We start from the raw sequence: 27,427 nt of genomic DNA, 5'->3' as shown, positions 1-27,427 counted from the left end.
AAGATTCAGCTGCGTGGTCCACTCATTTCTCACAACGTTACTGAAGAGGACTCGATGACTCTTGTGTCAAATCACAAAGCTGAGTTTTCATAAATCCGTTATGATTTTAAGTTTTTATAATCTTCGTCACGTTTTTTCGATACCTATTAATTGCAATGATGACTTGATGAGTATGTTCCTCTCTGAATGTTTTCAACACTCCACAGCCTTTTGCTCTCAATAGTGGTTTGTTGGGTTCAGGGCACCAGGCCATGGGGAGTGTATTATGTCAAGATTAAGACGCAAATGTCATTATGAAAAACTTTGATTATAAGGAAATTCATGGATTTGTGCTGAGCTCAGCTACTACAAAAATTGCTGTAAGTGGAATTTTTCAATCCCACTGTTAATATTACTGGGTTAAGTGGGAACGTCTCAGATTTGTTTAGTTACAGAATCCATGATATGTGAGGATGAACAATGTTCAGTGTTCCAACGCGTGGCCTGCACCAAGACATATTTGATCTTTCGTTGCCACATGATGATTTAATGTCACTGGTCAAAATCAACTGGTCAGAACAAAAAGACAATGATTAATAAAGATGTGGAGGAAAACTATATTGAAAGTGTATTGCTGGACACACACATTCGGGGCTATTTAAATGAGAGGAACTTCAGTTGCCTCTTACACCCGGGACAACTGTTGGTGCCACTGTGGTAAATGTGCACTAATGGAAACAATAACTGGCTCATATATATAGGTATCCACCAGCTGACTAATGATGTCCAATAATAATATAAGAGATCCATTATTACTCACACACTACTCAGTATTATACCCACTACGAAGATGCTCATGTTACAGCCCTGTATACTTCCTCGTCCTTACGAGCTCAGCTTTCAGTATCGTCCATTTAACTACGATTTAATTATAGTACGTGTTTGATGGGGGGGCATTCGTTCCGCCACTATCCTCAATTCAGCTGGGCTGCTTTGACAGAGAGAAATCTACTGCGTTGTCCCACCCCCCCTCCTGTGTCAACATACTGTATTTCCTCTGGGACTGAAACACAATGGGGACAGACTTTAGCGTGTCACGAACAAGTCTGTCCTCCAGACCTCGTAAAAAAGGATGCGTCTCTCAGTCCAGGACGAGCTTTTCATCCCCCCCCCCCCCCGGCCTTGTAGCCCCGGCTTTGATGGGGGACATCAGAGATAAAGCTGTCTTTGCTGGAGAAAGCCGAGACCCAGCAGCACCGGGCAGGGGAAGGGGACGTGTTCTGTTTCAGGATTCACAGGAATTAGCGGTGAAAGGTTGTGAAAATAACACCGGGTACCAAGCTGTGCGTGAAATCGTGAACAGAGGGATTAATGGGACTGTAAAAAAAGAGCATTAGAGCCCGGCCCCCCCCCCCCAAACCACTTCACAGAGGTGGCATGTCTGAGTGTGGACGCTGCTGGGGTGCTGTGGGGGGGTGTGTGTTTGTGAGATGGATAGAGACCATCTCCTCTTACTCCATGATGGCTCTAATGAGAAAAACAGAAGAGCACATCAAGTAGTGTTTGAAGAAGTAATCCTGGGACTTGTTAAAAGAAAAAACTGTGAAACAACAACTCAACAGTTCTTAAAGCTTTAAGTCTTCTCTTTGGATCTCGTCCAGGAAATATCCCCTGGTGAGAGATCCTTTAAAATGTACATGTTTTTGACCCCAAAAAAGAAGAGAATACGGGACTTTAAAAATACTGAGGTTGAGTATATTTTGCCAAAATTATACAGATCTTTGTTTGAGAGGTCAATTCAAGAGGCAAACAATACGCACACAGGGATTTAGTGAAGGTTTCTGTGAGATTTTGTTAATTTCTTGTGCCACAAATGTTGTTTCTTTCTTGTCACTAGCTGCAAAGTGTAGTGAAAAGGATGAGAGGAGCAATGCAACTCTTATATTTTAAGAGGATGCAATTTCTTGCTTCTCATTTATCCCAAGATGATAAATTATTAATCTAATAAACTGTAGATCACGTCTCTAATCTTTTTGGTTGCAAAGGTTGCATCAATCCTACCATAAAATCATAAATAATGTTTCAATCCGTATAAACTTTCAGTTGTGTCTATATTAGAGGCAGAAATATTTACATTATGTCATCTCTGACTTCATTATGCCTTCTTTATGATATTATTTATACCATATAATCACATGATGGTAAACCATTTCTGATCATTATTAGCTTTAGATCTGTTATTTGCTGATTTGTACTAAACATTTACTTTTTTACGACTCATATTTTTTGTTGACCTTGACCTTTTGAAAGCTCTGAGAGTGAAAACTCTTAAGATGCACTCACAGATAATATTTTCAACATGCATATATTTTTAAATGTTTTTCTGCACACACACAAACTCAAAAGTAGCAGAACGTCTTAGAGCCAAAGATAATGATCTGATGTTTGGATTAAGGTTTTGTTTCATTGTTTGTTGGAATGCTTCTGTTAGGGTGACAATGGATAAAATAAAAAATAAAGAGAAAATATTATTTCATAAAGTTTTAGTTATAAATAAGTATTTCTACATTTGCAGCTACACGATAAAGACAATCAACTCTTGTATTGTGTGCATGTAACTGGCAGGGAGACTCTTCCTGCAGATACAGTCTGTGTTCTGCATCCTCTGAGGTATCGAGGTTTGGTCAACATCGCACTGTTTGTGTTGTTTAACCTTTTTTTTCCTTTCACTTCAGGCTCCACTGTTCTGATTGCACTGACATTCTCTGACATTTGAACATATGGACACACATCTCAAATGGGACGGGATTACTGCTCGTGGAGCAAGAATCAAGATAATCCCAAACACTAACACTGAAGTCTGTTGTCTGCTTTTCAGGGATCAATAGCACAGACATGCTGCTCCGTGCCCAGCTGAGTTCCAGGTACACAGACACACACAGACTGCTCAGATGCCGACACTACAGCCATGAGATCCAGCTCTGAATCGTTACAGACAAAGCCTGTCCACGCATCATGTTGTCTGACTGTGGACAGTCTTCACTCAAACTCATAGTTATTAGTTAAGTTCATGATTCTGTATCTTTCCTCACGGTTAAATGAGTGTTTATCTAATAAAACGTTGTCCTGCACCGTTAAACTGATGGACCATGACTAATTTAGCCATGAATGTGGTTAGTAAATATTGAAATATCTTACATTAACAGAACTGTGTATATTAAAATGTAAAATGATCCTCTTAAATTGCTATTTAATAGTGTGCGCATTTAAGGTAAAGATGAACATTTATGTATTTTATGCTTTTTCCATATTTGAACTAGTGTTGTGTATATATTTGTATAGGTGTAAATATACTACATAAAAACGAAGATTTTTTTTATGCTATGTATTGAGAATGTATTATTAAGTTACACGCACTCTGCTGATTCATTTCCATTCTGGAATTATTTTAGCTCAATTTACCCTTAGTGGTTTTATCTTGGAGGTAAGATACATGAACAGAGAATGTGGAGCGACACCTTTTTAATGCAAACATTTCAATTTCTTCAACACACATGTAACAAATAACAATATAAACTCATGCATTTAATGACTTGTTTGAACAAATCTATCATTAATAAATTAATTAATTAATTTTTCTCTCGATAACATGTCAAATAATCTGTGTTCAGAGCATGTTATAATCTCTCTCTCTAAGTATATATGATCCTGCATGAGACTGTGAAAACTGGATTAATAGACGATGTTCACATAAACATTTATAACGTGCTTCTATTTCTAACAATAGTCTTTCACTCAAATGCCCCATTCACACATTCAGGTTTGGTTTCTGACAAATAAGGACAGACGGTGATCGAACGACCATCCTCCTGATCAGTGGACACTTCTGAACCACAGGCAGGTTGGGCAAAGTTCAATTGAGAAAATTCCTGTCAATAATATTTCAAATAAATATATATATATATATATATATATATATATATATATATATATACGTATATATCAAATCTATTATTTTTTTTGTATCTATTGTCTCATTTATTCAGTTTAAATGAGGAAGTCATCTTTGAAAAAAGCAATAAAAAGTTATAGTTAAAGTTAGAGTGAAGCATGTCAACGTAATGTCCTCTGGAGTCATGGAGGCACGACCGTGTGCGTGTGTGTGTGTGTGTCTGTGCGTGTGTGTGTGTGTGTGAGTGTGTTTCTGTCTGTGTGTGTGTGTGAACATCCCACCAGTATAATCTGAGCCCTCTCACCTGTCTGGGCCACAATGAGCAGCTCATGTTTCCTCGCTGGGTAAATCTCGGTCGTTAACGGTGCACGAGCAGCCGACCTGCCTCTGTGCTTCCTGTTGTCTGCTCAGCACCAGGCTCCACATCTGTTTACTGCTGCTGCTCTCAGCAACTGCACAATAAATCAGCAACAGCGATTCTGACTGTTCTTTTCCACGCATATGAATATACATGTAAAAGGTGATGGGAGGGTAATTATGATTAAACTAAGAATAAATATAATAATGAAACAATAATTATCTTTATAAATAGTTCATCACATTTATGCCCCACTCAGTTAATTTGTTTCCATAATTCGTGTTATAAGATTATCCAAATGATAGTATAGATATTATTTTTCATCTATGAAGTTGTAGAGTGCACAGCGAAGCATGTGAATAAATTAAGATAATAATGTAACTTAGGTTAAATTAAGTTGAATAAAGCAGGACCCATCAACTCTTATTATACCTGGTCAACCCATCCTGCTCCGTTTGGCCCAGATCTCTTGACCCACCCTCCCTTTACCTCCCTACCTTCATCCCTTCTTCATGCTCCCTTCCCTCATCCCTCATCCCTTCCAGCTCACTCTGGTCATATTTCTCATATCTCTTCCTAGGTTCTGTCTCGGGGTCCAACAGCAGCTCGGTGGGAAATGCACCTGAGACAGAACCCCCACACTGAGTCTCCATCCACCCAGTCCACAGCATATCCTCGAAGACCAGCCTGAATTAAACATTCTTCATCCATCTTCATCCTCGCCCTTCACATCCATTCATCCATCCGCAATATCCAATACAGCCTGAATTTCCATCAAACATTCTAAACAATACATTGTTATGTTGTTGCACATGCTGGTGAATAATGTGTCTGAACTGTAAACACAACACTCACATGGAATCCCCTCATGAAGCTGCTGTTTGAACAACTGTTCAAATTGAAAGCTTGTTTACAAGCTGCTCTTGGGACTGGGAGACTTTGTGATTGGTGGACTGAGCATTAACCTCATGACGACTCTGAAGAGAATTTTTATCATGACATCAACGCAGGTTTTGAAAATACAGAACTATAGGACAGAACGCACAAGAGAACAATTGTTAGGGATTATAACTTGGATTTTTTTCATCCCACTTCAAATTGAGATGCGTACGATTCTCATGTTTGAGGCTTTGGGTCTAAAGTTTCTCTACATTGGTTTGGGTCACGGTTAAATGAGAAAAATATTTGCTGGAAACGATCACTCAGAGTCTCTGCTGTGAGTTGGGGGGGTTGATCTGAGGTCAACACACAAGTATCCGTCCATCACCCTCTCCCGATCTCCACATTCTTACATTTCCACTGTGCCGACCTGCAAGTCTCTGTCAGATCCCGTCCTGCTGCGGAAAACCTATTTTCACAGTGTTCGTATGTTACGTTGTTTCACAGAGCGTCTCCATCCCTGTTACGTGAGCCGAGCCGAGAAGCATCTGTAAATGATTTGTCAGTGAGACGTCCTGGATGTGTGGAAATATATGGGGAGCCACGGAGAAACGCTCGCAAAACAAATGAGTGTAGTTAACCTCGTGGAGCCTCCATTAGACATGCACTGCTACCTAGCACTGCAGGGAGGAGAGGGGGGGAAATAAAGACTGAACTCGTGTCACTGTCAGGAAACGTTCGGACGAGCTGATCCACTTGGACTGTTGTTTCCCAGCATTGTAGCAGACTGAGAGTGATCACCAGCTGCCAGGCCCGAGGGTTTCACCTGTTCACAGAGTCACATCCTGTCGTGTTGCTGACGGACTCACACGTCATAAAGGTCCGTGGCCACGGGTCAGAGCCACAAATAGGTGCTCTGACATTTCAGCCTCCGTCACAGAACAAGGTGCTAAACCGAAATGTGTTTATGGAGCTGCAACATTATCATGTATATTATATTTTCAAACTAGTCTTCACTGTTAACCTCTGCTGTGTTTTTGAATGTTAAATAGCACAAAATAGACAGTAAAACAGACATCTTCACATTTAGTTTAAGAGTGCAGAAGGGAGTTAGATCAAAAGCACGACTCAGAGAAAAGACTCCCAGTATAATCAAAGTTTAATGATTGATTTTTTTAGAGTCAGTTTAACAGGTAGTCTCTGGCGTGAAGGTTGTGTTTGTTATCGCAGGATTGTGACGTACAACAATGCGGTAGTAGTATTAATACTTTTAGGTGGAAATATTGTTGAATGACCATCTTTAAATGTTCAAATCAACTTGTTTGTGTCAGTTTGTGCTGAGATGATCTGCTCTTATTTACATTTATACGACAGATCGGTCTGCTTCCGCTGTCCTCTCTTGTCTCACAGCACAATGCATGATTGCTCGGTTAGTGACCATGAGTTGTACACCACTTTTCACAATGCATTGTGGGAAACAACGAGTGAACGGTACAGGGGATGAAACATTTCGACAGCAGTACAAAATGGTGAACTCACCATAGTGAGTGATTTCGGTAAAGGCCCTAGTTACCAGGTCATACACGTAAAAGACTCTACTGAGATGTCAACAGAGTTTGTGGTGATAAGAACCTATTGGGGTGTAGATGTGTTACAAACGAAAACACATTATCCCTACAGCGGAATTAGTTTGATACAGTACGAGATTATTGTGTTGTTGTGAACGCGCCTGAGTGGAGAATCTCCTGCTGCTTTGTTCATGTGTAAAAGGCAAACTCCAGAGAAAGTCTGGACCCAGTTCTCCAGACATTCTCCAGCAGTCACATCTGAAAACTGCTCATATTAGTGAGGTTGTCAATCACACACCTTGTGCCACCTTGCAGAGAAGACTTCTTTAATAGTGTTCAAGAAAAGGGAGTAGAGAGGACACAAGGAAAAGAAAGTGACATGTTGTGACATTTGTGGATTAAAGCTTGATGCCCAGTGGAAACTAACCTTGATGATACAGTAGCTGACCTGCTGTGGCCCCTGGTCATGAGTGTGCAGATACGTGATCATATGTTACCGAACACAGTCATAAAAATAACTCAACCAACAAGCAGTTGCACTGGATTTGATTGAAGCTTTATTTCAAAATCACAAAGAAACATTGACTCAATAAATACAGTTCCTGCCCATGTGCTTAAAAGTGGTGCCATTTTCTTTTCTCAGCATATTTACAGAACACCATAAATAACTTTCAGAGATGGAGCACATTCCAGGAATTGACAAAACAGAAACAAACCCAAAATCCAAAACTTGTATAAATATAGGTTCATCTAAGGACCGAGGAGGAGATAAAGAAGAAAACTTAAATCCTGCTGTACAAACATGCCCACGTAACAATAATTAACAGTTGCCTCAGGGATGTGTGGATGCGGTTAAGCTGCCTTACCAAGCTGTCCAACGGGTCGAGTTGCATATGGTGACAAGTGTCAGTCTCCCTCCAGTCACTGAGAAGCGATGAGGACACACACCGGGATGGAAAACACCCCCCAGCTCTTCAGCGACACTTTAGTTTGTGGTACTGTAGAAACAGATCGTTTTATAGTGTTGTCATGACTGGACTCCACCATGATGACATGTGGTGAAGCAGCAGACAGCCTGCGTCAGCCGTTTGACTATGTAGTGACCACTGCTCTCACTGTACAATCGTATCTATGATGAGTGTATTCCTCTTTTTCTTTACTATATTGACTTTCCTGAAGTTTACAAAAGTTAGAGAAAAGAAACATCTGGAGAGAATGGCTTTGCATATTAATCTGTGAACTTTGAAATGACTTTTCACTCCAGCGCCAGCTCCCACTGTTTCATCTGCATCACTACAAAGTGCACCGCGACCAAGCGTCAGTCTTTTCTCCTTGTCCAGATGCATTGAAGAAGAAGGAGGCCTCTTCACGGTAACTCCCTCCCTCATAGTGCAAAAAAGCTACAGAGCTCAGTCCGAGTGAAAGTGATGGAACAGTGGGACACACAGGGACACGTTTTGAAGCAATATTTTCTACTCAGTCCTGTTTTCCATCATACTGATCAACTTTGCTTTATATTCCCCTCTTACCGAAATACACCCATTAATACTCATTGACCTATAATGAGACACAAACAGAGAAATCATAGTGTACTGGTGATGTGTTGTGACAGCAGCCTTGGAGAATGAACTGCTGTCACATCACGGATGTCACATCATTGAATAGATTATCATCCAGATGTTTACAGACTGTCCTCACACGAACGACAGTGTCAGTCATTTCAGTAAGTGTCTGAAAACAACATGTGTATCATATGGCAGCAGACACAGCAGAGGTTCTCATGGTTCTCGTGGATCTTGTGGTTCTCATGGTTCTCATGGTACCTGAGGCCAAGTTGCCATCTGTGTTGGGGCACAGGTTATACTCAGTCTAACTGTGAGACCGGGGTACTGCAGAATTACAGTGGATCTTAGGTCTCTGTGTACAGACCCATGTGGCTCAGGTGAGCTAGACCTGTTTTAGGTCAGTTTATGTCACACACACTTTGGGCTGTGCCTAATTTATTCAGATCAAAACTGGTTCTGGTTCAGGTTCAGGTGTGGTCTCACCCTTTTTGGGATATGAATCTATAACTTAGTCTATTCAGGACTGATTATAGAATTTTGTGTCTGACTCGGACTGAAGAAACAAATAAAGCAACATAAATTCAGTTCTGCACTGAATCCGTATTATCTCGCTGAATCGCAGGCACAGCTGTAATTACATGATTGCTGTTCCCTCTTGAGAATATTCACATATTTTCCCATGTAGAGAAAAATGCACTGATTTTCTTTTGCAGACTTTCTGCAAAATTTTCTGTGGAAATTTGGCTCCACGATGAAGCTACAACTGAGATCAGAGTTGATCAATTTGATGGAAAAACAAGCAAACAGGATCCAGAATGAAAAAAGCCCTGATGAAGCGAACCAGCTCAGGCCATGTGACTGCAGTCCCATTGTGGGTGTCAGCTGAGCGTTAGCTGCTGTTGGTGATAATGACAGAGGTGCCTTTGTGTCCGGGCGTCTGCTCTGCCGGTATGCGGAGGTGCGGGGTCATATCGTAATGGGTGGGGCCAGAGCTGGCGGAGGTGCAATAGCCCCGGAGGCTCTCCGGGTCATAGAGGTGCTCCAGAGCATATCCTGTCAGCGAGTAGGCTGTATGCTTGTCCAAATAGGGCCGCGGGTGGGCGTGGGAGGGGTAGAGGGCCGGGGCCAGGGTGGGAGAAGCTGAGCAGGGGCCCGGGCGACTCAGCGGGTGATGTAATGGCAAAGAAAGGGGGGGCAGGTCTGTCTGGAGGTAGTCTTTAGGCTTGTGGAGGCGCTCCGATCCTGGACTGCTGAGCCTGGACAGAGGGGCGGGGCTATTTGCCGGGCTGATCGCCTGACTCAGCCCTCGACACACCACTGACTGTAGAGGCAGGGGCCCCTGAGGGTACTCGGGTGTGAAGCACGGACCAGTGCCCTTGGGCAGTCCATTGGCTGGTCCCAGTGGGGGATCTGGAGGACCCTTGCTCAGCTGAAGCCGACTCTCTTCGTCCTTGATCATCTGCTGCGTGGCTCGGATCAGCGTCTCGATCTTGCTGGGCTCCTGTGGGCTGCAGTGGTAGTGGTCGGCTCGGTAGCGATCCCCTGAGTCACTGGCTGAGCCTGCGTCTGGAGAGCTGACCACACTGTCCTCCTCCCAGTGGCCCTGGCCTGCAGGAGGACACAGTGAAAGCTGTCAGTGCATGGCAACAAGAATTCTTATCCTCATTGGAAGCCATGGCTGCTCTTGGCTTCCACATGTTCCTCCTAATCCTGCAGCGTTCTTTGGTTTGAACACATTAAAACACGCTTTATGTTTGATACATCACACAACAGCACCATATCATGCAATAAGTGAGTGTTATCTGTATTGACTGTCATGGATTGAGACACCATGACCACTCAACATCCCCAAACTATAAAGGTCTATCGATATGACGAAGGTAAAAGAACATCAGCACAGAACACTGGCTGTCAGTAGGTTCCATCTAAAAATAAGAATATATTTAAACAGCTAATATAGTTGTTGTATGTTTTAGTTTAAAATGCACAACTTTTGCTGTGTTTAAAGATTTTTCAGATCCGTAAAACTGAGACTTTTAGCATAGCTGCTTTCTTCATTTTAGTTTGAAAACTCTGGGGCTTTTAGGAACAATGATGTCATCACCCACATTTGCTTCCTGATTGTTTTTTATCCGTTACAACTCATGCCCAGTCTATGTGATGGTCATGTGATATGGTGTTTTCAGGTGGGTTAGTATGGACAGATATCATTTCTGATACAGAGCTAAAAATGTTTATCTGGACAGATATTGCTTGAGATCAGAGTTTGAAATAGAAAACACATTAGTGTAAATGTAGACTGGGTCCTGACCATTGTAGCTGTGGATGGCTGTGATGTGTGGCATGCTGCTGTCATATCCATCGTGGTTCTCCAGGGAGCTCTTGCTCAGCGGTAGAATGGACCTGCTGGAGCCCCACAGCACGTTGCTGCTGGGCGGAGGAGCTCCAAGAAAGTAGCGCCCGGCCTCACATCGGGCCTGCTCACAACGCTGGCCTTGACCATGTGTGTTGAGGTGTGCGTGGCGCTGTTCTTCGGACGGGCTGTAGCAAAGCGTGCGAGGATCGGCGAACTGCCTGTACACACAGGAGGCGTCCAGACCTTCACTCTGCTCCAGCAGCTGAGGGGAGGCGGAGTCGGTGAGGGGGCTGCTGCCCCACGGACTGTCCTGGTCCGACTCTGAGCGCTCCGTCTGGAAACTGGGATACTGCAGTGAGATGGGAAGAAAACTCATCAGCAGCTGAAGAGCTCACTGTTTTGCTGCAAGTTTGACATGTGCATCATAGGTGTTAACTACAGAAGTAGCTGTGGAGAACGATGACACCACCAAGGGCTCCAATACAAGTTCATTACAAAATATCTCTTCTATTATTTGTCAGAATTTGTCATAACAATGCGCGTGCCTTAATCACACTTGGATACATGATTATGGTGCTTGGTGTTCACGATGGCTTCTACTCGAACTTGTCATCCTACAAATCACAGCCTGATCCTGGGAGACAGTGCCAGGCTGTGACAAATTTGCATATTGTAGGTCAAATCGTAGGTCACATGACACACTTGGATCCAGAAATACATTTTCCCCATATTGTTCGTGGCATATGAAAAACAGAAACAGCTTCACAACAACAAAGTGTTGAACTCTCTGAGCTGCAAAGTGCTCCTCTGAGCAAGTTTGTGATTTTTTACACTTGTTCACTGCAGACCACGAATCAAGACATCTTGTCCAGATGAGCTCACCATTTGAGAATGTCAGCTATGAAATATAATACTTCAATATGTATTTGAGAGGTCAAGAGGAAATGAAAGGGCACAAAGACACTAATCAGTAAATTATTTTTGTTCTGTGTGTGGGAGGTAACATCAATCAGCTGTGGGTTCAAAATCCAAGAGCATAAGGAAAGACTTTCAGGGAGAATCTTAAGTTGAAATCTTGGAACAAAATATCCAGTTCTTTAAAATTATATTCTGCTGTATTTGCTATGGGAACTTATTGTTTAAGAGTTTTCCATTGTTTTTTTTAAATTACCATTTTGTTGTTGTTGTATTTGAATATTCACTAGTTCAGCGCTTGTTATAATCCTGCCTGTTTGGAGTGGGCTGTTTTTTTTGGTCCTGTGTTTAAGCTCCAGAGCTACTTCAGAATTATTCCTTGTCAGAGTGAAGTTAAAAAGTGTATATGATTTATATAAAAGTTTGAATGATTTACTTAGCAGATATTATTTTTTCATACATTGCATTTCATCTCTTTCTGAGATCTGTTAAGCAAACAAGACAATCTTCAGACCCAAGTTCACACTTTTTCAAAAAATTACGCTCTGCAATTTGGCTCAATTTAAAGCATTTTAACAACAAAACAAACTATGCTTTTACTTTGAAGACAAATTGCTTAACAGTGTGATGCTATGAATATTGTCATGACGGAGATCAGCCCAGCGACACCCATAAATGTCTGTGAATGAATTCAGCTGAATTCGAAAAAAAAATGTAAGAAAGGAGACTGCAAGTAATTATTTTTTTTTTTTTTCCTTTTTTCCCTTTCGTTACCTACTTCATTTAACCTCTTTATTGAATCATTTATTATTTCTTCATGTTTTAAACATCCCAACAAACTGCCCTGAATACAATGTCCCTATCAATCCTTCGATTATGGTCTTTCATAATGCTATACTGTATAATGGAGAGAGGGAGAGAGGAGACTAAGAAGTGTCTATTGGTGTTCAATAATGAAATTGCTAAGATGTGGTAATACAGCATCCTTTTTTACACGACATGAGCAGTCAGACAGCCTGGTAATAGAATTATTACCAAAACTGTTGGTTGTAAATATCCATCACAGTTTGCCCACCATCTTCCTGGCTTTACAATTGGCTCACCACTCTGGCAGTAGTGGTGTGCAATGAGGGAATATTACCAACATTATGGGTGTGCTCACTTTCACCTCCATATAAAGTACATCTGTCAATGTTTTTGCTCCAATCATCATCCCCTCCCTCAGTTACTTGATCCTGAAGTGTTTTCAAGACATATGGGAGAAATTAACCCTCGAGGAAACATGCTGATCAGACGCCCAAACCAATTCAGCCGATTCCATGAGTTGTGATGAAGCTCAACTGAGACTGTGTTTTTTACATGTCATTGTCATATGTCCTCACCTGTGTGTATGGGGACAGTCTGGCTTTGGTCTTGTGCCGGGCCACTTTGCTCTTGGGCGTCCTGCAGCTGTCCGTGAGGCTGCTGGCCGCGCTGCTGCTGCTGCTGTAGGGGAAGGACGCCTTGGACGCAGCCTGGTCCATAGACAGCTGGAGGCCTTTATACTCAGTCTCCCTAAAAACACAAGCATATGATTGCATGTGGTGAATTCACGGCAATATCATTGACATTTTGCATTTGCATGAAACAGATTTAATACAGTCCACAATTACACAGGGACAGATCCCCCCCAGCCAGACGTGCTGTTTATTAAAGAACACAAACAGCTCACGTGTACCTACGTGTTGCGTTTTCCTCCAGGTACAAAAATCCTTTAACATCTGTTTAGGAATTAGAGCCTCATCATGGTGCTGAGAAGGCCACCGTGTGAAGAGATGTGTGTTTGTGGTCCTGTGTGTTTGTGTGTGAGTGTGAGCTGGTCGGTGGGGGTGTTCTAAGGGGGCTGGGACGGCTGATGGGATGCTTGTTTTACCAGAAGGATTTCAGCAAGGCCCTCGACAAACACTCTACAGAGAGAAAGCTGTCCAATCAAATACACTGAGAGATTAAAGGCTATGTCTGGCTAAATCAGACCCATAGGAGACGCTTGGACGTCTCACTACTGGGAAATTGGAATTGATTTCTCGCTTAAGTGTTCTACAGATCTCACAATGGATGATGAATCGAGTTTGAGACAACAGAAGAGCTGGACAGGGTTTACTTGAGACAAATAGTGATCCATTTTCCACACACATCTCCCTCCTGTCTCAGTCTGTCTCAACGCAAACAAGAACACAAAGTCACATAACGAGCAGACACATTTCATAGGATTTGTGTCAGTTACGTTTGGAGAAAGTGCTTAAACATCACATTCAAGTCCCGCTGTCTAACTGTGATACTGTCACACAAGATCAACTTTGGCCTTTGTTAAACATGTGTCATTGGAATAATACTGATAATTTTTCCCAGTTGGAACACTGGTTTTGAAAAAGAATTTTACACACATGTCTATATGCATGAAGGTAAAAACAAATGATGTCTCTAATAGACAGGTCAAAGGGTTCACTGAATGAGTATGAAAATCATATGACATGCTATATAATTTATAGTCATCGGATCTCAACTGAGCCTGCAGGAGATTCTAAAGCATCTGAGACTCTTTACCACCATGACAACGCTGTTTATCCATCTAGCAGACGTCCACACACTCAGAGAATCCTTGACAACGAGCACTGAGCCGCAGATCTTACAAAGTCAGAGAAATTTCTCTCAAAACCACTCCAACCTCGACGGAAAACACCAAGAAGTCGAGGAAAAATATGAAAGAGGATTCATAAGGAGCGAGCAACCACAGCGCTGAGAGAATACAACTGAACTTACCCTTAAAAACCAACTTTATTTATAACACATTAAGGTCAGAACAATGACATATTCAATTCTGTACACCTTCAGTTCAAGTGAGGTTTCTGTGCAAAAAATAACCACTCATTCTAACTAATGATGTTTTCTAACAATAATTATTTAAAAATAATTAAGGAAGGGTAAATTATATATACACACACACGTATACATACAGTATATATAGTTTATAATAGCAGCTTTTTATGAACATATTTAAGAGAATTTCGTTTCTCAGTGCATTCCTTCCTTTATGTATGAAGATATATATTGTGAACCTTGAGCAACAATCGTAATTGGAGAGATTGAAAACAGAAATGTATGGATTTGGACTTATTTCTATATTTATTTGGCTCTGCCCTGGAGAAACTACAAATACGTGTAGCTTTAAATGTCGCTACAACAGAGAATTGTGTGATACCATTACCTTCATTGTTTATCCACTGTAACATAGAAAGATGTCTAAGGGATCAGTGAAGCACCTCTCCTCAGCATTTAGAGAACAATGACTGAAGCAGCTGATTATCTTGCTCATGAATTGTCTGTCAACAAACTGTTTCACTTTCAGACTTTCAGACTATCATTTATACATAGAATTGACTGCTGGTAGATTATGGATACGCTCAGGTCAATACATTCATTGATCTCACACACCTGGTGACCACTTAAGACAGAGCAGTCTTTAGTGCTTTGACTTTAAAGTAAAGGAAAAATAAAAACAAATTTGGACAGAAGGAGGACGGAAGCTCTAGCTTGTGTGGCTCCATCTGATCCAGCAGGTGCACTTTAGTGAGGCAGGTTAATGCACAAAAAACACTGAACTACTCTGTCTCCATGTAGGCAAATAAACTGACTGAGGAATTAACTAATAATATCTGCATTATTTGATATGTAAGACTCCTGATATTTTATCTTTGTAAACTTAAAATTATTCAGTTATAGATTTGAACCAAAACTGTGAACTTCATGTCCGTGTTATCATACTAATTAAACTCAAAACTCTTCAGATTTCCTTTGTCTTAACCTCAGGGCAGCACAACTCTCAGGTTTAGATATAAAGTCAACATTGTTCAGCTCACTAAATAGGTCAAAATATTGATTTATTAATAAAAGTGTTTTACATTGTGTTCACTTGAACAGAGTTGGATGTCCTGTGTGTGTGCGTGTGTGTGTGTGTGTGTGTGTGTGTGTGTGTGTGTGTGTGTGTTTGTGTGTGTGTGTGTGTGTATGTGTGTGTGTGTGTGTGTGAGAGAGACAGCAGAGAATAGAACGCAGCAGCACTGATTAAACACACAGTGTAACTGTTGAGAGAGTCAAATAAAACGTGGTTACGTGCCTCAGCTGCAGACATGCCTTTACCCCACGAGATGCTAAATCACTGCCAGGCTGTGGTAGCAGTGGCAGGTCCACAGACCCGGGGCAGGAGGTGCAGAGGTTATCAGAGCTGAACACACAGTGGGGGTTCACATGCAGGTGAAGTGCCCTTATCACCTGTGTTATCCACACTATAGCTGCCGGGAAAACCTCCTCTGCTCCTGATAACAAGCCCACACAACACTTTACCTCCAACTGTATTTTGTCTCATGTATCACGCAAAAAAAAGAAAGAAACATACTCCCTCATTTCCACCATCACTGCGTGGCTCGGTCCATACTGCATCTCAAATTAGGAGATTGGAAGAAAATAAGGCTTCATTCCCCTGACAGAAAGCCGGAGCCCATAAACACTCATCAAGTTTACAGCCTATCAATTAAAAGGCCATAAACACAGAGCCGTTATGGATTTGATGTAGGAGGTGGAGGAAATGTGTGTCAAGCTGTTCTCTGCCTTTAAATGCAGCCAGCCGCGCTGCTCAGTGGAGGGTTTTATAGGCTTTATTCCTTCACACACTCACTTGTACATCTGGGAACTACACACATCAGCGGCAATAAAATAACGGCATAATAGCCAAGTAAATGTTGGCCCTCGCCTGCTAATATGAGTGTGGCTCCTGCATGTAGAGTCGCTGCCGTGATTACAGTTTGATTTTATTGTAAGAGGGTGTAAAATAGCTGTTTGTACTATGGAGCAGTCCGGTGCTGTTGGACAGTTGATGCAGGATGAAGGATGAAGCCGCTGAGTGTAGCCTCAGTTTCTGTTTATATACTCTGCAAGCAGAGCTGCCAGTCTTAGATAAACTCTACCAGATGACTGACGCCAGCACAGAGAGGCCGCCACAGGTAACAACCAACACATGAGCGCTCGGAGCAAACTTAGTAACAAAGCTGGCACACAACAGAGGGATAGAAGAGGAATGTCTCATCGCATCAAAGGTAGAAAGGAGACTTGTGGTTTCCCTAAAAGAATCATAATTATAATATAATTTCCTTTGTTTCTCACTCAGTCTACAACAATGAAGACTAAAAGGTGGGTTGACAACGTTTTTGCCGACCTGCCTTCAACAAATACATGTCATATTTCCAATTAACCTCCAGTTAATTGCTTCACGGGGACTGTTTGTGTAAATCTCTGGTATCAATACTCATTATCTTATCAGAGCAGAGAATGACACACAACCGAGATCTGAATTGCTCCTCTCTGCAAACACTTCAGTCATATCACACTCCAGTCCCAGTGTCCAGACACAAATACAAAACTGTTCCACAGACCTGCTATAAAGCTGTAATCTAAACTATTGACATATAAATACACGTTCAGTTTTGATACTCTGTATCAACAATGAATATACAAAAGGGATTCAGGCTGTCTGTAGTGAGCTTTCAAATTTGTGATCCTATCACTAGATTGACAAAATGGTATTCAGCTTAGTTTGGTTTCTTTGAACAATTAACTGTTGCTGATGTAAGAATTAATTTTAGACACATTTTTATAAACAAGTCAACGACTTTGTAAAGCGAGGGAAAATATATATTGATACGTAAACCGCATACTTTTTAGGACTCTGTATGCAAGATGAGCATTAATAACAAAATATGTGCACCTCTTGCAATCCTACATTCAAAACACACAGGTTATCCCACATAGCTAAGGACTGTCAGCACCACATGCTTCAACTAAGTAGAGAACAGAAATCCACTCAGGTTGAACGATGATATAACCAAAAATCCACTCATCACCTCCTCTTATTTGTGCTTCCTGACTCGGCCTGATATCTGCAGAGAGCTGTAACTAGCACAGTACAAGGTTCACACACTGAGCAATCAACTCCTTTGATTTGACTTCTTATAACCACAGACAATTATTCATCAGCCCAGAGGTCGGATCAGTGCACAGAGATCTTTTGACCCTTAAATTCACTGGAAGACAGTCAGAGTATCTAAGCAGCAGCTACTCAAAGACACGAGGAGTCATGACAGTGTCATAAACTGCAGAGTGTGGACACAGTACAGTGTAACTATTCATAGCCGTTTTTCAGAACTCAGGAGAATGTCCACACTAAGGAATCCGGAGCGTTCAGGTGAGGGCTGGTGCAGCAGGCAGAGGCAGGATGTCACCTATTTAAACCTCTACGGGTATGGAACCAATTTTTCAGCCTATGATATTTGCATCTTTTTTTCCCGTTTTTGCTTCTGTTGTGTGTTTGAAACATCATCAGCAGTTGCGGTTATCACTCGGACTTTCTCTGGAGTATTTGCTTTCTCCCATACAGCCCCTCCAGAGAATGTCTGGAGATTACCCGGAGTTCAGTAGTAAATCTATGAAGAGATAGAGATACTCACGTGAGAACATAGTTGACACTGACGATGCAGTGAGGTCGGGACGAGCGGCTATTGTGCACAATGGTTGCATAACTCTGAACCCAGACCCAGCCACCTTGCTTGGCCAAGAAGCGGTAATACTTAGTGGTAACCTGACCTTTCACCAGCACTACAGAGACCAACAGAGGGGAAAGAAATAACAACAAGTGATTACTTTGAGGACAAATTGAACTATATCAATGAAAGCAAACAAAAGCAAATTACAGAAAAGGTGATTAAAATTGGATAAATATAACATTGAAAGACTTTATATTATCTTACTGTAAATACTGCCTTAATGAAACTACATTATATGATACATGAGCTGTTTCATGTTTATAAACACTAAAATCAACCAACAAACCAACCAAGTAACCACTTTTATGGAATCCCATTATGTAACCATATCATAACACAACATAGCCTGTTGTACTGTCTATGTGTGTGTGTGTGTGTGTTTTTGGAGAGGGAGAGAGAATTTGTAGGAAGGTAAAACAAACCTTACTCACACAAGTGATGAGCACAGCGCAGGTGGAAGGAGTCACAGCTGTGGACGTGATGATAGAGCGTCTTCTCTATTAGATCCTGAGGCTCGTAGCCAGTCAGCTCTGCAACCCTGAGCAGCACACACACACATTCTCAGGGGTCACAAACACTTGCATACAACCCCACAGACAAGATTTATCCATAAGTGAACACAGAACGTTGTGGTACAGAACCTACCGTGAGTCGAGGAAGATGAGCTTCATGTCCAGGCTCGCTCTAAACATGAACATGTTGCTGTGCAGTTTGATCTCAGTGACAGCGCTTGGTGGCAGCGAGTGACCGACCGCCACCAGCCCAACGTTCTGATAGCAGCCGTCAAACGGAGACATGTCCAGGCTGTACTGACGGATCTTCAGGTAGCCACTACAGTGGATCACCTGGCCAGAGATACATCGGGTAGGAAAATACATCAAGTATAAATATCAGTTTATACACAGTCAAGTGGGTTTTGAACTGACAAACTTTCTGCTTTGTAAAAAAAATTCTCAACAATTTTGAGGTAAGCAGGGATATAAATGCAGAGAGCTCAGGAAAAAACACATGTCAAAAAGACAGTGAGCTAAAAATAAAACAGCTGCCTCTGCAGAGACCTGTTCTTTCTTACTACCTGGCTAAACCACCCTTATAATAGCTATCTGCCCCAGGTAGAACAGCAAAGGTCCAGTTGGACTTGTCCTCGAACGACTTGCACCACAAGCTTTAGACCATTAGCTCAGATCATTCAAATAGAGCAGAAACATATAATACATGTTTACACAGCTAATAACCTGTCTCTTGTTGGGATTCCCTGTGGTAAAATATGTTAGCGTCAATGTGTCAAAATGTTGTCATGTCCATTTAAAAAATGATTAATTAGGAACAAGACACATGTGTTGGTAATTTTTCTTTTTTGGAAAACGGAGCCCGGCCTCACACAATGTATCTGCTACAGCTGAAAAAACAATCAAATCAATTTACAAGCCCAAGTGAACCAGAGTTCCTGCAAAAGCTCAAATAAATGGAAAGTTTGAACGTCTGCAGTTCAGACAATTGAGCAAACTTCTTCTGCTGCTGAAATTGTTCACCAACTATTCTTTCCATGGTCAACAATCACCTTAATCTCCTCTCGTGTCCATAGTCCTTGACAACCTTATCGATCAGATACTCGGAGCCAAAGCAACAAACTGACCAGACTGACGTAAAGTTTGCCATGATACTCATAGTCTTCAGAGGATAAACCCTGATTAATCTGGTAACATGACCATTCACGCTTGTGGCTTAATGAGACCTGGAGTTCGACTTCTCTCGAAGAAAAAAAAAATCATCTTTACTTGAGAAAGATCCCTCACTATTTTGGCCAACATTTTTTTTAACTCCCCCATAGGCCACATTTCAATTGTGCTCAAAAGACAACATCTAATCTTGTAAGAGTATTGCCAGGAGATTAAAAAAAGTCTAAACAAAGACACTGAACATAAAATCGATGGATTTTGACAATTCTACGACCACCAACATTGTAATTAGCACTGGTACAACACAGAGACTAGTAAAATGTTCATGTGACAACGACTCCGGTCACTTTTATTGTTGTTATCCTAAAATATACCTAAATATCGTGGAGAGTGACCAGCAAACTATTTGGACTGTCAACCAAAACATTCCCATAAATAAAAAATGAATTTACAACAAATTTATTTCAGGGTTTCCCTTGTATATTAGTATTTTATAATATATTTTAAATTGATTTAATGATTTCAGTTAACATTGACCATGACATGCCATCTATGCTAATGAATTAAACGCACACACATTAAGAGAACATCCCTATTACCTTGTAGCCTCCACATGTGAGACCAGCATTTCTTTTAGCAAGGACACATTTCATTCTCAGAAAGAACGAGCGCTCCATCTCATATTCTGCAGAGAAATAATAAAACAAGCAAAGGGAAATGTTATTCATGCTGCATGATGAGTCCATATCGTACACAGCACAATGCTTTTGTGGTTGATTACCTTGGACAAAGTGTGAATGGTAAGGCTGGTGGGCTGTGAGGACGGCTGTCATTTCATCATGGTCTGCTGGATGGATGTATTCGTAAATGCTGTTTCCTGTTAACTCTACCTGTTGAAATGAACACTTGCGTCAGAGCTGGGACAGACGAGGCCCAACACACCAGAGGAAGTTCAGTTCAACCAACCTGCGACAGGCCCAAGTGGACTGATGCTGTTTCTGATATGTACATTATTTTCCCGTCTGGAGCGACCACGAAAATGAAGCCGTCTAATGTCTGAAACAAACAATAACACTATTGTTACAAAGTTATTTACTGACAAATATACAGCAAAAGTATGTGCTTGTCTTGGGTTCCTTTCCCCAGTACAAAGTGAATACCCTGTAGTGTATTATTATTATTACTATAAACTGTGCAGGGCTACTGTTACAGCACACGGACTGATAAACTGTAATATCATCACAAAATAATTTTTGATAAAAGGCAGGAAATGAAAAAACAACAAAAATAACCATGAATCTAGAATAAATCCTGCCTGTTTACTTCTTGTTGAAATTGTGTTGAATTTTCAATTTTTCAGTAATTTCAGTAGCTGTAGTCTGTGCTGCTGTTACACTGAGAGTTGTTGGTAATATTTTATCCACCCAACTTATATCAATCAAACAATTCAACAATAAATAAATCCACACACAAACACACATACTGTATATACACATTTATGTATAACATATATACAAACAATATAACCTTCATTTTGTTCAAATTCGGAGTGAAGCCTATATAACAAATGTGTGAAAAGAAGACCATTTCTATTATATTATATTTTATTATATTATATTATAACCTCAGAGGTTGTGTTTTCTGTTAATTAGCAGGATTATGTTTAAACTACTGGAAGGATCACCACAAAACTTGATTCAACTAACATTATGAGATATAGTGTTTTTCAACTTTCATGGATTTTATAAAAGAATAATTAATGGCTCTTGATAAAAGAAAAAATCTGACATGTTTAGACGACTGCTATTTATAAGTGTGTATGAGTTGATGCAGAACTTAAATAAAAAACTGGATCTAGTGAATTTAAATGTGGTGCCATTCTACTTTCATATTATGTATTGAACTATAACTGATAATAATAATCTTTACCTGTCAAGCACTCATTTATCAAACAGCTTATTTCCACAGCAGCTCTGGCTAGCATGTAGCCACTTGTCCCACTGAGCAGCAAACATCACAATAGACCTACATTGGCCATCTTGTTGCCTTGTTTGGATATTCTGTAGACCGAGTAGACAGCCTATGGCCCTGTGACTCTGACAGTCCTGTCGTCCTGATGGGGGAACATGACTGGCACTGGCCACCCTCTGCCTATTCCTGGCTTCTGCCTGTAGCCCTGTGGCTGTGTTTGGCCTGTAGCACTGCAGCCCTGCTCCATTGTGTTGTTGCTGATGTGAGAGCGGCTGCAGGACAGACTGAGGCTCTGTGCGTGACCATGAATGTGTTCAGCTCATTTCACTCTTCACAAGAATGAAGGCAACAGGAGGCAGATGGCAGCAGCCACTGAATCACACAAACACAGCCTCTATGGCTGAAGTAAAACATGTCTTGTTAGGGGGGAGATTTTTGTACCATTTTAATGAACAATTAAGAGCCCTTTATGTGACTTTGTAACTGTCATGTTTATTTTTTTTTTGCAGTGTGTTTTTTCAGTGTAAATCCTCAGATGTAGAGCAGTTAGTACCTGTAAGAGATGGGAGCCTAATTCCTGGGTGACTCCCTGCAGACTGCTGCGACTCACGTGGCCCCACGACTCCCCGAGGCCTGGCAACACCACGAACACACAGGAAACATTAAGACCACAAGAAACACTATATCTTATTTAACAGTGAAAAAGGAAGGGAAACAATATGTTGAATTGAAAACCAGGTAAAGCATGATCGAATTGTACAATATAGCCCATATAGCCAAATGTCTGCTGTTAATAACCATAGATTCATAATTGGAGTATACATTTTATCACTTCGGCTGAATGTTTAATTATAGTGAATTTAAGAACAAATAATAGTTACACTGCCCCATAAGCTTCTATGATTTACACAAATATTACTCCTTTTTCCTCATAAAACAATTAGTGAATTAATTTAAAGACTGTACACACACCATTCAACTGGGCCTCATGGTCAGGAAAAGGAGAAATATCCAGAGACTAATCAAAATGTATGCTTAAATAAACAACTGCTATTCATAGTGTGGGTACACCAGTGTCTGGGGGAATAAACAGGCCCCGCAGGTTTAAAATGAGGACAGCTCGGACCATCACAGGTTAAATGTGAACTCCGCCTGCAGCTCCGAAAATACCCCGCCACTAAAAATAGACTTGGAGCGGACTTCCGAACCGGATCGTTGCAAATGTTGTAGCGTGAAGATATTTTCACAAACCCCTTAACAACGGTAGCAAAACTAACATGTGGTGGGTGTGAAGCAGCAGAGGAGCAGCAGCACATTGACATGTAAATCCCGCTCTGCAGAGCAAACAGGCGGCGGGCCTCATGGCTGCATTAATAACACAGCATCCAAAACACACACCGTCCATATCACATGCACACGCCATTCTGAAAAAAATCATGTCTTTCGTTTTTACGTCATAGATAAATACAAGTGTCAAGATGAATGTGAATAAAGCATGCAGCCGAGTGACAGCTTCACCTAATCCCATCACCGAGCGATCGATGTGAAGCAGGAACCAGAAAACGGACAAATGTGCCGTTTATGTGATTAAAGATCGATTTCACTGCAGGACACCTCTCTCCCGACTTTACCCTTCAGTTAGCATTATTATTGTTATTATTGTCATTATTATTATTATAGATATCTGTTGGTGCTGCTGGATTCGCACAGGCGTCAGTATGTTACCACACCAACCAAATAATAATTATGATACTGACAAAACGAAGTTGATTTAAAAACCTTGAAGCTGATTTTCATAGAGATTTAAAGTCAAACTTATCTCACGCTGCAGGAAACGAACGAAAGTACTGAATGTGTCTCTAACGCTGATATGACGCAATACTTAAATAAAATACTGCTGATACAGTATAAGTACACGGAGTGGATCACAGCTCCTCAAGTGAGAGGCTTATTTATTGATTGATTTATTCATGGGCTCGTGACACGACCAGGCAGCTCCAGCTTTAAATCTTATTATTATCATTATTATTACTAATGATCAGGAGCGGTGGTTTCAACCTTTTCCCTTTAACTCTTAAAAAAACCTGCATGTGTTTTAGTGACCCGGCGCGTTAAAGTCATGGTGTCGCTGTGACCTGTTCAAACGAAAAGCACATTAGTCCTTAAGTAAAAGGAACAGGACTTTTTAAATTTAACTTTTTCTTTCTCTCGTCGATTATTATCTGACTCATTTTGACGCGCGTCCCTCAGGTAGGACATTTTAATAATATAATTGTTATTCATATTATCATTAAATATTCAAACAAATAGATCACTTGTTTAACGAAATGAACAGATAATTAAATAATACATTCAATGAAGCAACACACCTTGAGGGAACCCAAAAATAAATGTTTCGTTCATGGTGAATGATTTGTTTTTGTCAACAGTCTGTCACACTGAAAAATCCTTCAACTATATATAATACTAATACTACTACTACTAATAATAATAACTATTATTAGTAGTAGTAGTAGTAGTCGTATAATTATTATTGTTGGTGTTATTATTATCATAATTGTTGTTTTTATTATTATTATTTTGGGGTACAACATATTGCTGTGGCAAAATTGAAAATGTGTGTTTTAACAGTAGCTATAACATTGATGGGGGGGGAAGCTCCATGTGGGATTTCAACATTACAAAAATCCTGAAATACAAATCACACATGATTCTCAACATGAGACAAATCTAATCTTGATCTTCAGTGCAATGCTTTCCCTTAGTAATTATTCTAAATAAACTGTTTTAACATAATATAATAGACTGGTTACATTGGTTATCAAGCTAGCTATAAATATACATTAAATTTCACAAATACGCAGCCATGAATACAGAGTAAATATAACTATCTCTTTTACTGGCTCTGGTGTAGAGAACTTACTAAGATATTTGTAGTGTGAGATGTCATGTATTCCACCCAAGATGGACAACATGGCTGAGGTCAAAGGTCTTGCCTGCCTTCACCTCCACCCCACCTCTCACTCACACACACACACACACACACTAAAATCACAGAATACAAAAGAAAATATCCTTTGGTGCATCTCATTGCAAAAAAGAGCTTTTCTTCTCCCCACTTACACCAAACAACTAAATCTCTCTCCACTGAGTCCTCACACGTGGCTCGTGGAGGAGAGGATGTGTGTGTGCGTGCGTGTGTGTGTGTGTGTGTGTGTGTGTGTGTGTGTGTGTGTGTGTGTGTGTGTGTGTGTGTGTGTGTGTGTGTGTGTGTGTGTGTGTGTGTGTGCTTGGAGTTAAAAGGTGAGTGAAGAGGTGCTGCAGCCTTTAACGCAGCTGAGGAGATTTAATGGGGAAAACACAACACAGCCTGAAGAGGACATGTAAAACCCAGCAGTCTGCACCAGCACCATTATCCTTTAAATTATTCAGAGAGCTTTGCCTGCATGCTTATGTCCCCACCAATGTGAAACAGCACAGTGTGACATCCAGACATCTCGCAGTCCTGCAAGAAATGCAGTATGTAGATGACTGGTTTGTGAGAACTGAGCCAGAGAGTCCCCAGAAGCAGAGCTCAGCACATTTATTAGTGTTATCCATGCAAAATACACTTGCCTGCTATGAGCACTGACTGCAGCATATAATGGATTCAGGAGCAAGATGCAAAAGAGCATTATCACTAAATCTACAATTGTCCCCAGTGAGGAAAGTCTGAGCTGTGTGTGCCCCAGGATTTTCATCATATACACTTACATATGTCGGATTATTGCCACATAAAATCTGTGATCTAATAGAATGTGTCTTTCAATCACTCTGCATTTTAAGTTGTGTAAGGTTTAATCTCTGGATATTACGGGATCCATGTAGCCTCAATACCCAAAAGGTCAATTTCAAGCAGATTGACTTGAATACTTGTGTAACAATATTTATAGCTGATTTTTAAATATAGTTTTTAAAATAATCATATGGCTCACATCCTAACCTTTACTAGGTTAGATACTCAGTTGCTGGCATGGATCCTGCAGGATTACATTTAGATCATTTTCTGATGTAATGCATTCTGTTAATTTGATGTGATGAAGTGATTGTGTAGTATTAGATAAATAATTAAAGGTCACATCTGACAATAATGTTGTGAAGGATCTGGTGTTCTACGTGGCCTTCACAGTAGTGTCACACAGGATTCAGTGTTCATGTTCCCTTTGTTTTTCTCCCTGACGGCTCTTTGTCAGCCCCACTTTCCCTCCACACAGCAACCTGCTCCATGATCCTCACTGTGAGGGATCAGATGTGCACATCATACTAATACGTGCGGCTCTGCAGCAGAGACAGGATGGAAGCTCATCACGGATAATCTGCTGCCAGGGGCCGCCAGGGGCCCGGAGAGACAGCCCATCACTGGGCTGCACACAGGAGACTTCTGCTGCTGACTCCGTGCGAGCAGGGAGCGAGGATTCTCATTACTCTGACCATTTTTCATATCGTTTTAAATAAACGTATTTTTACTGTCACAGCCATATGACGGATTTTAATGAAACTCCAGTGACAAATATTTGAATGGTAGGTTATGCAATATGGTCAGATTAATACACCCCAGTATATAATCTATTATTCAAAAGTAAGCTACATTTACTTCATTTTAGAGATGGCTTTATATAGATTAACCATAATTATAACCAAATATATTTTTAAAATCTCACTTAACTGACAGGCCTGTCAATTTTAAACATAGCCTTTATTAGGTTTTCTTACCAAAACAAAGGCAACATATACCCTTAAATAAATTATTAAAAATATATAGGCGATAAAATATATGTTACATTAAGTCATATGTATATGAATATATACAATCATAATATAAGGTAATAAAAAGAAGCTTAAGAACCACAAGTACAGCGGAGAACCAGACAAAATGAAATATTACTCTCTTCTCTACGCTTCTTTAAATCCAGACACATTCTGCTAATTATAACAATAATCACATAATATTATATAGATAAGATGTTTTTAAAATATGTCTTCCCCACTGAGCTGTGTTACCTTCAGGAAAGACTATCCTCATCTTCAGGTAGCTGGTGGTCAGCCGGATGATGGACGCTTTATCCAGCTGGGAGGTGATGGCGGAGGGCAGCGGCAACAGTTTGGCCAGTTCATAAAATTCACTATTCTCCTTTTCCCGTCGGGTCCGGGCGGCATTTTTAGATTTCTCCTTCATGGCGTCTCCTGGGGTTCAACAGACTGGGCCTGACCTGTCCTCTGTCACTCCCAGTCCGGGTGTCTCATAGCGGGGTTCTCCTGCTCACAAGGACCGGAGCTGCTGCCTCCCGCTCGGCCTAAAGTCCTCCCATGTCTCCAGGTGTTCCCGAGCAGGACCCGTCTAATTCCTGGAGGTGTGCGAGGGACCGAGGCGTCGCTCCGCTCAGCCCATCGGAGGTGTCGGCAGCCCGGGCTCCAGCGCAGCCTCGGCGAGGGGAGCTGTGGAGGAACCGGGAGGAGGAGACGTCACACGGAGAAGCGAGCTCACCAGGAACCAACACAGACACTTGTTTGAATCTTTACACACACAAAGGCTG

General features: G+C 41.1%; 1 protein-coding gene across 1 annotated transcript; it reads right to left on the bottom strand.

Moving 5' to 3' along the window:
* Positions 1 to 9,190: 9,190 nt before the first annotated feature.
* Positions 9,191 to 27,069, bottom strand: sim1a (SIM bHLH transcription factor 1a). Its single transcript, XM_061081925.1, has 11 exons — positions 26,895 to 27,069; positions 22,408 to 22,487; positions 20,850 to 20,939; positions 20,665 to 20,773; positions 20,483 to 20,568; positions 18,850 to 19,049; positions 18,636 to 18,742; positions 18,109 to 18,256; positions 12,955 to 13,126; positions 10,613 to 11,006; positions 9,191 to 9,909 (listed from the first exon to the last, which is right to left on the bottom strand). The coding sequence occupies exons 1-11, from the start codon at positions 27,067 to 27,069 to the stop codon at positions 9,191 to 9,193; spliced, it is 2,280 nt and encodes a 759-aa protein (XP_060937908.1).
* Positions 27,070 to 27,427: the final 358 nt, after the last annotated feature.

This window comes from Limanda limanda, chromosome 11, assembly GCF_963576545.1.
Source record: "Limanda limanda chromosome 11, fLimLim1.1, whole genome shotgun sequence".
Classification (NCBI taxonomy): domain Eukaryota; kingdom Metazoa; phylum Chordata; class Actinopteri; order Pleuronectiformes; family Pleuronectidae; genus Limanda; species Limanda limanda.
Note: the sequence above shows the minus strand (reverse complement) of the source record. Positions and strands in the feature narration are given on the sequence as shown.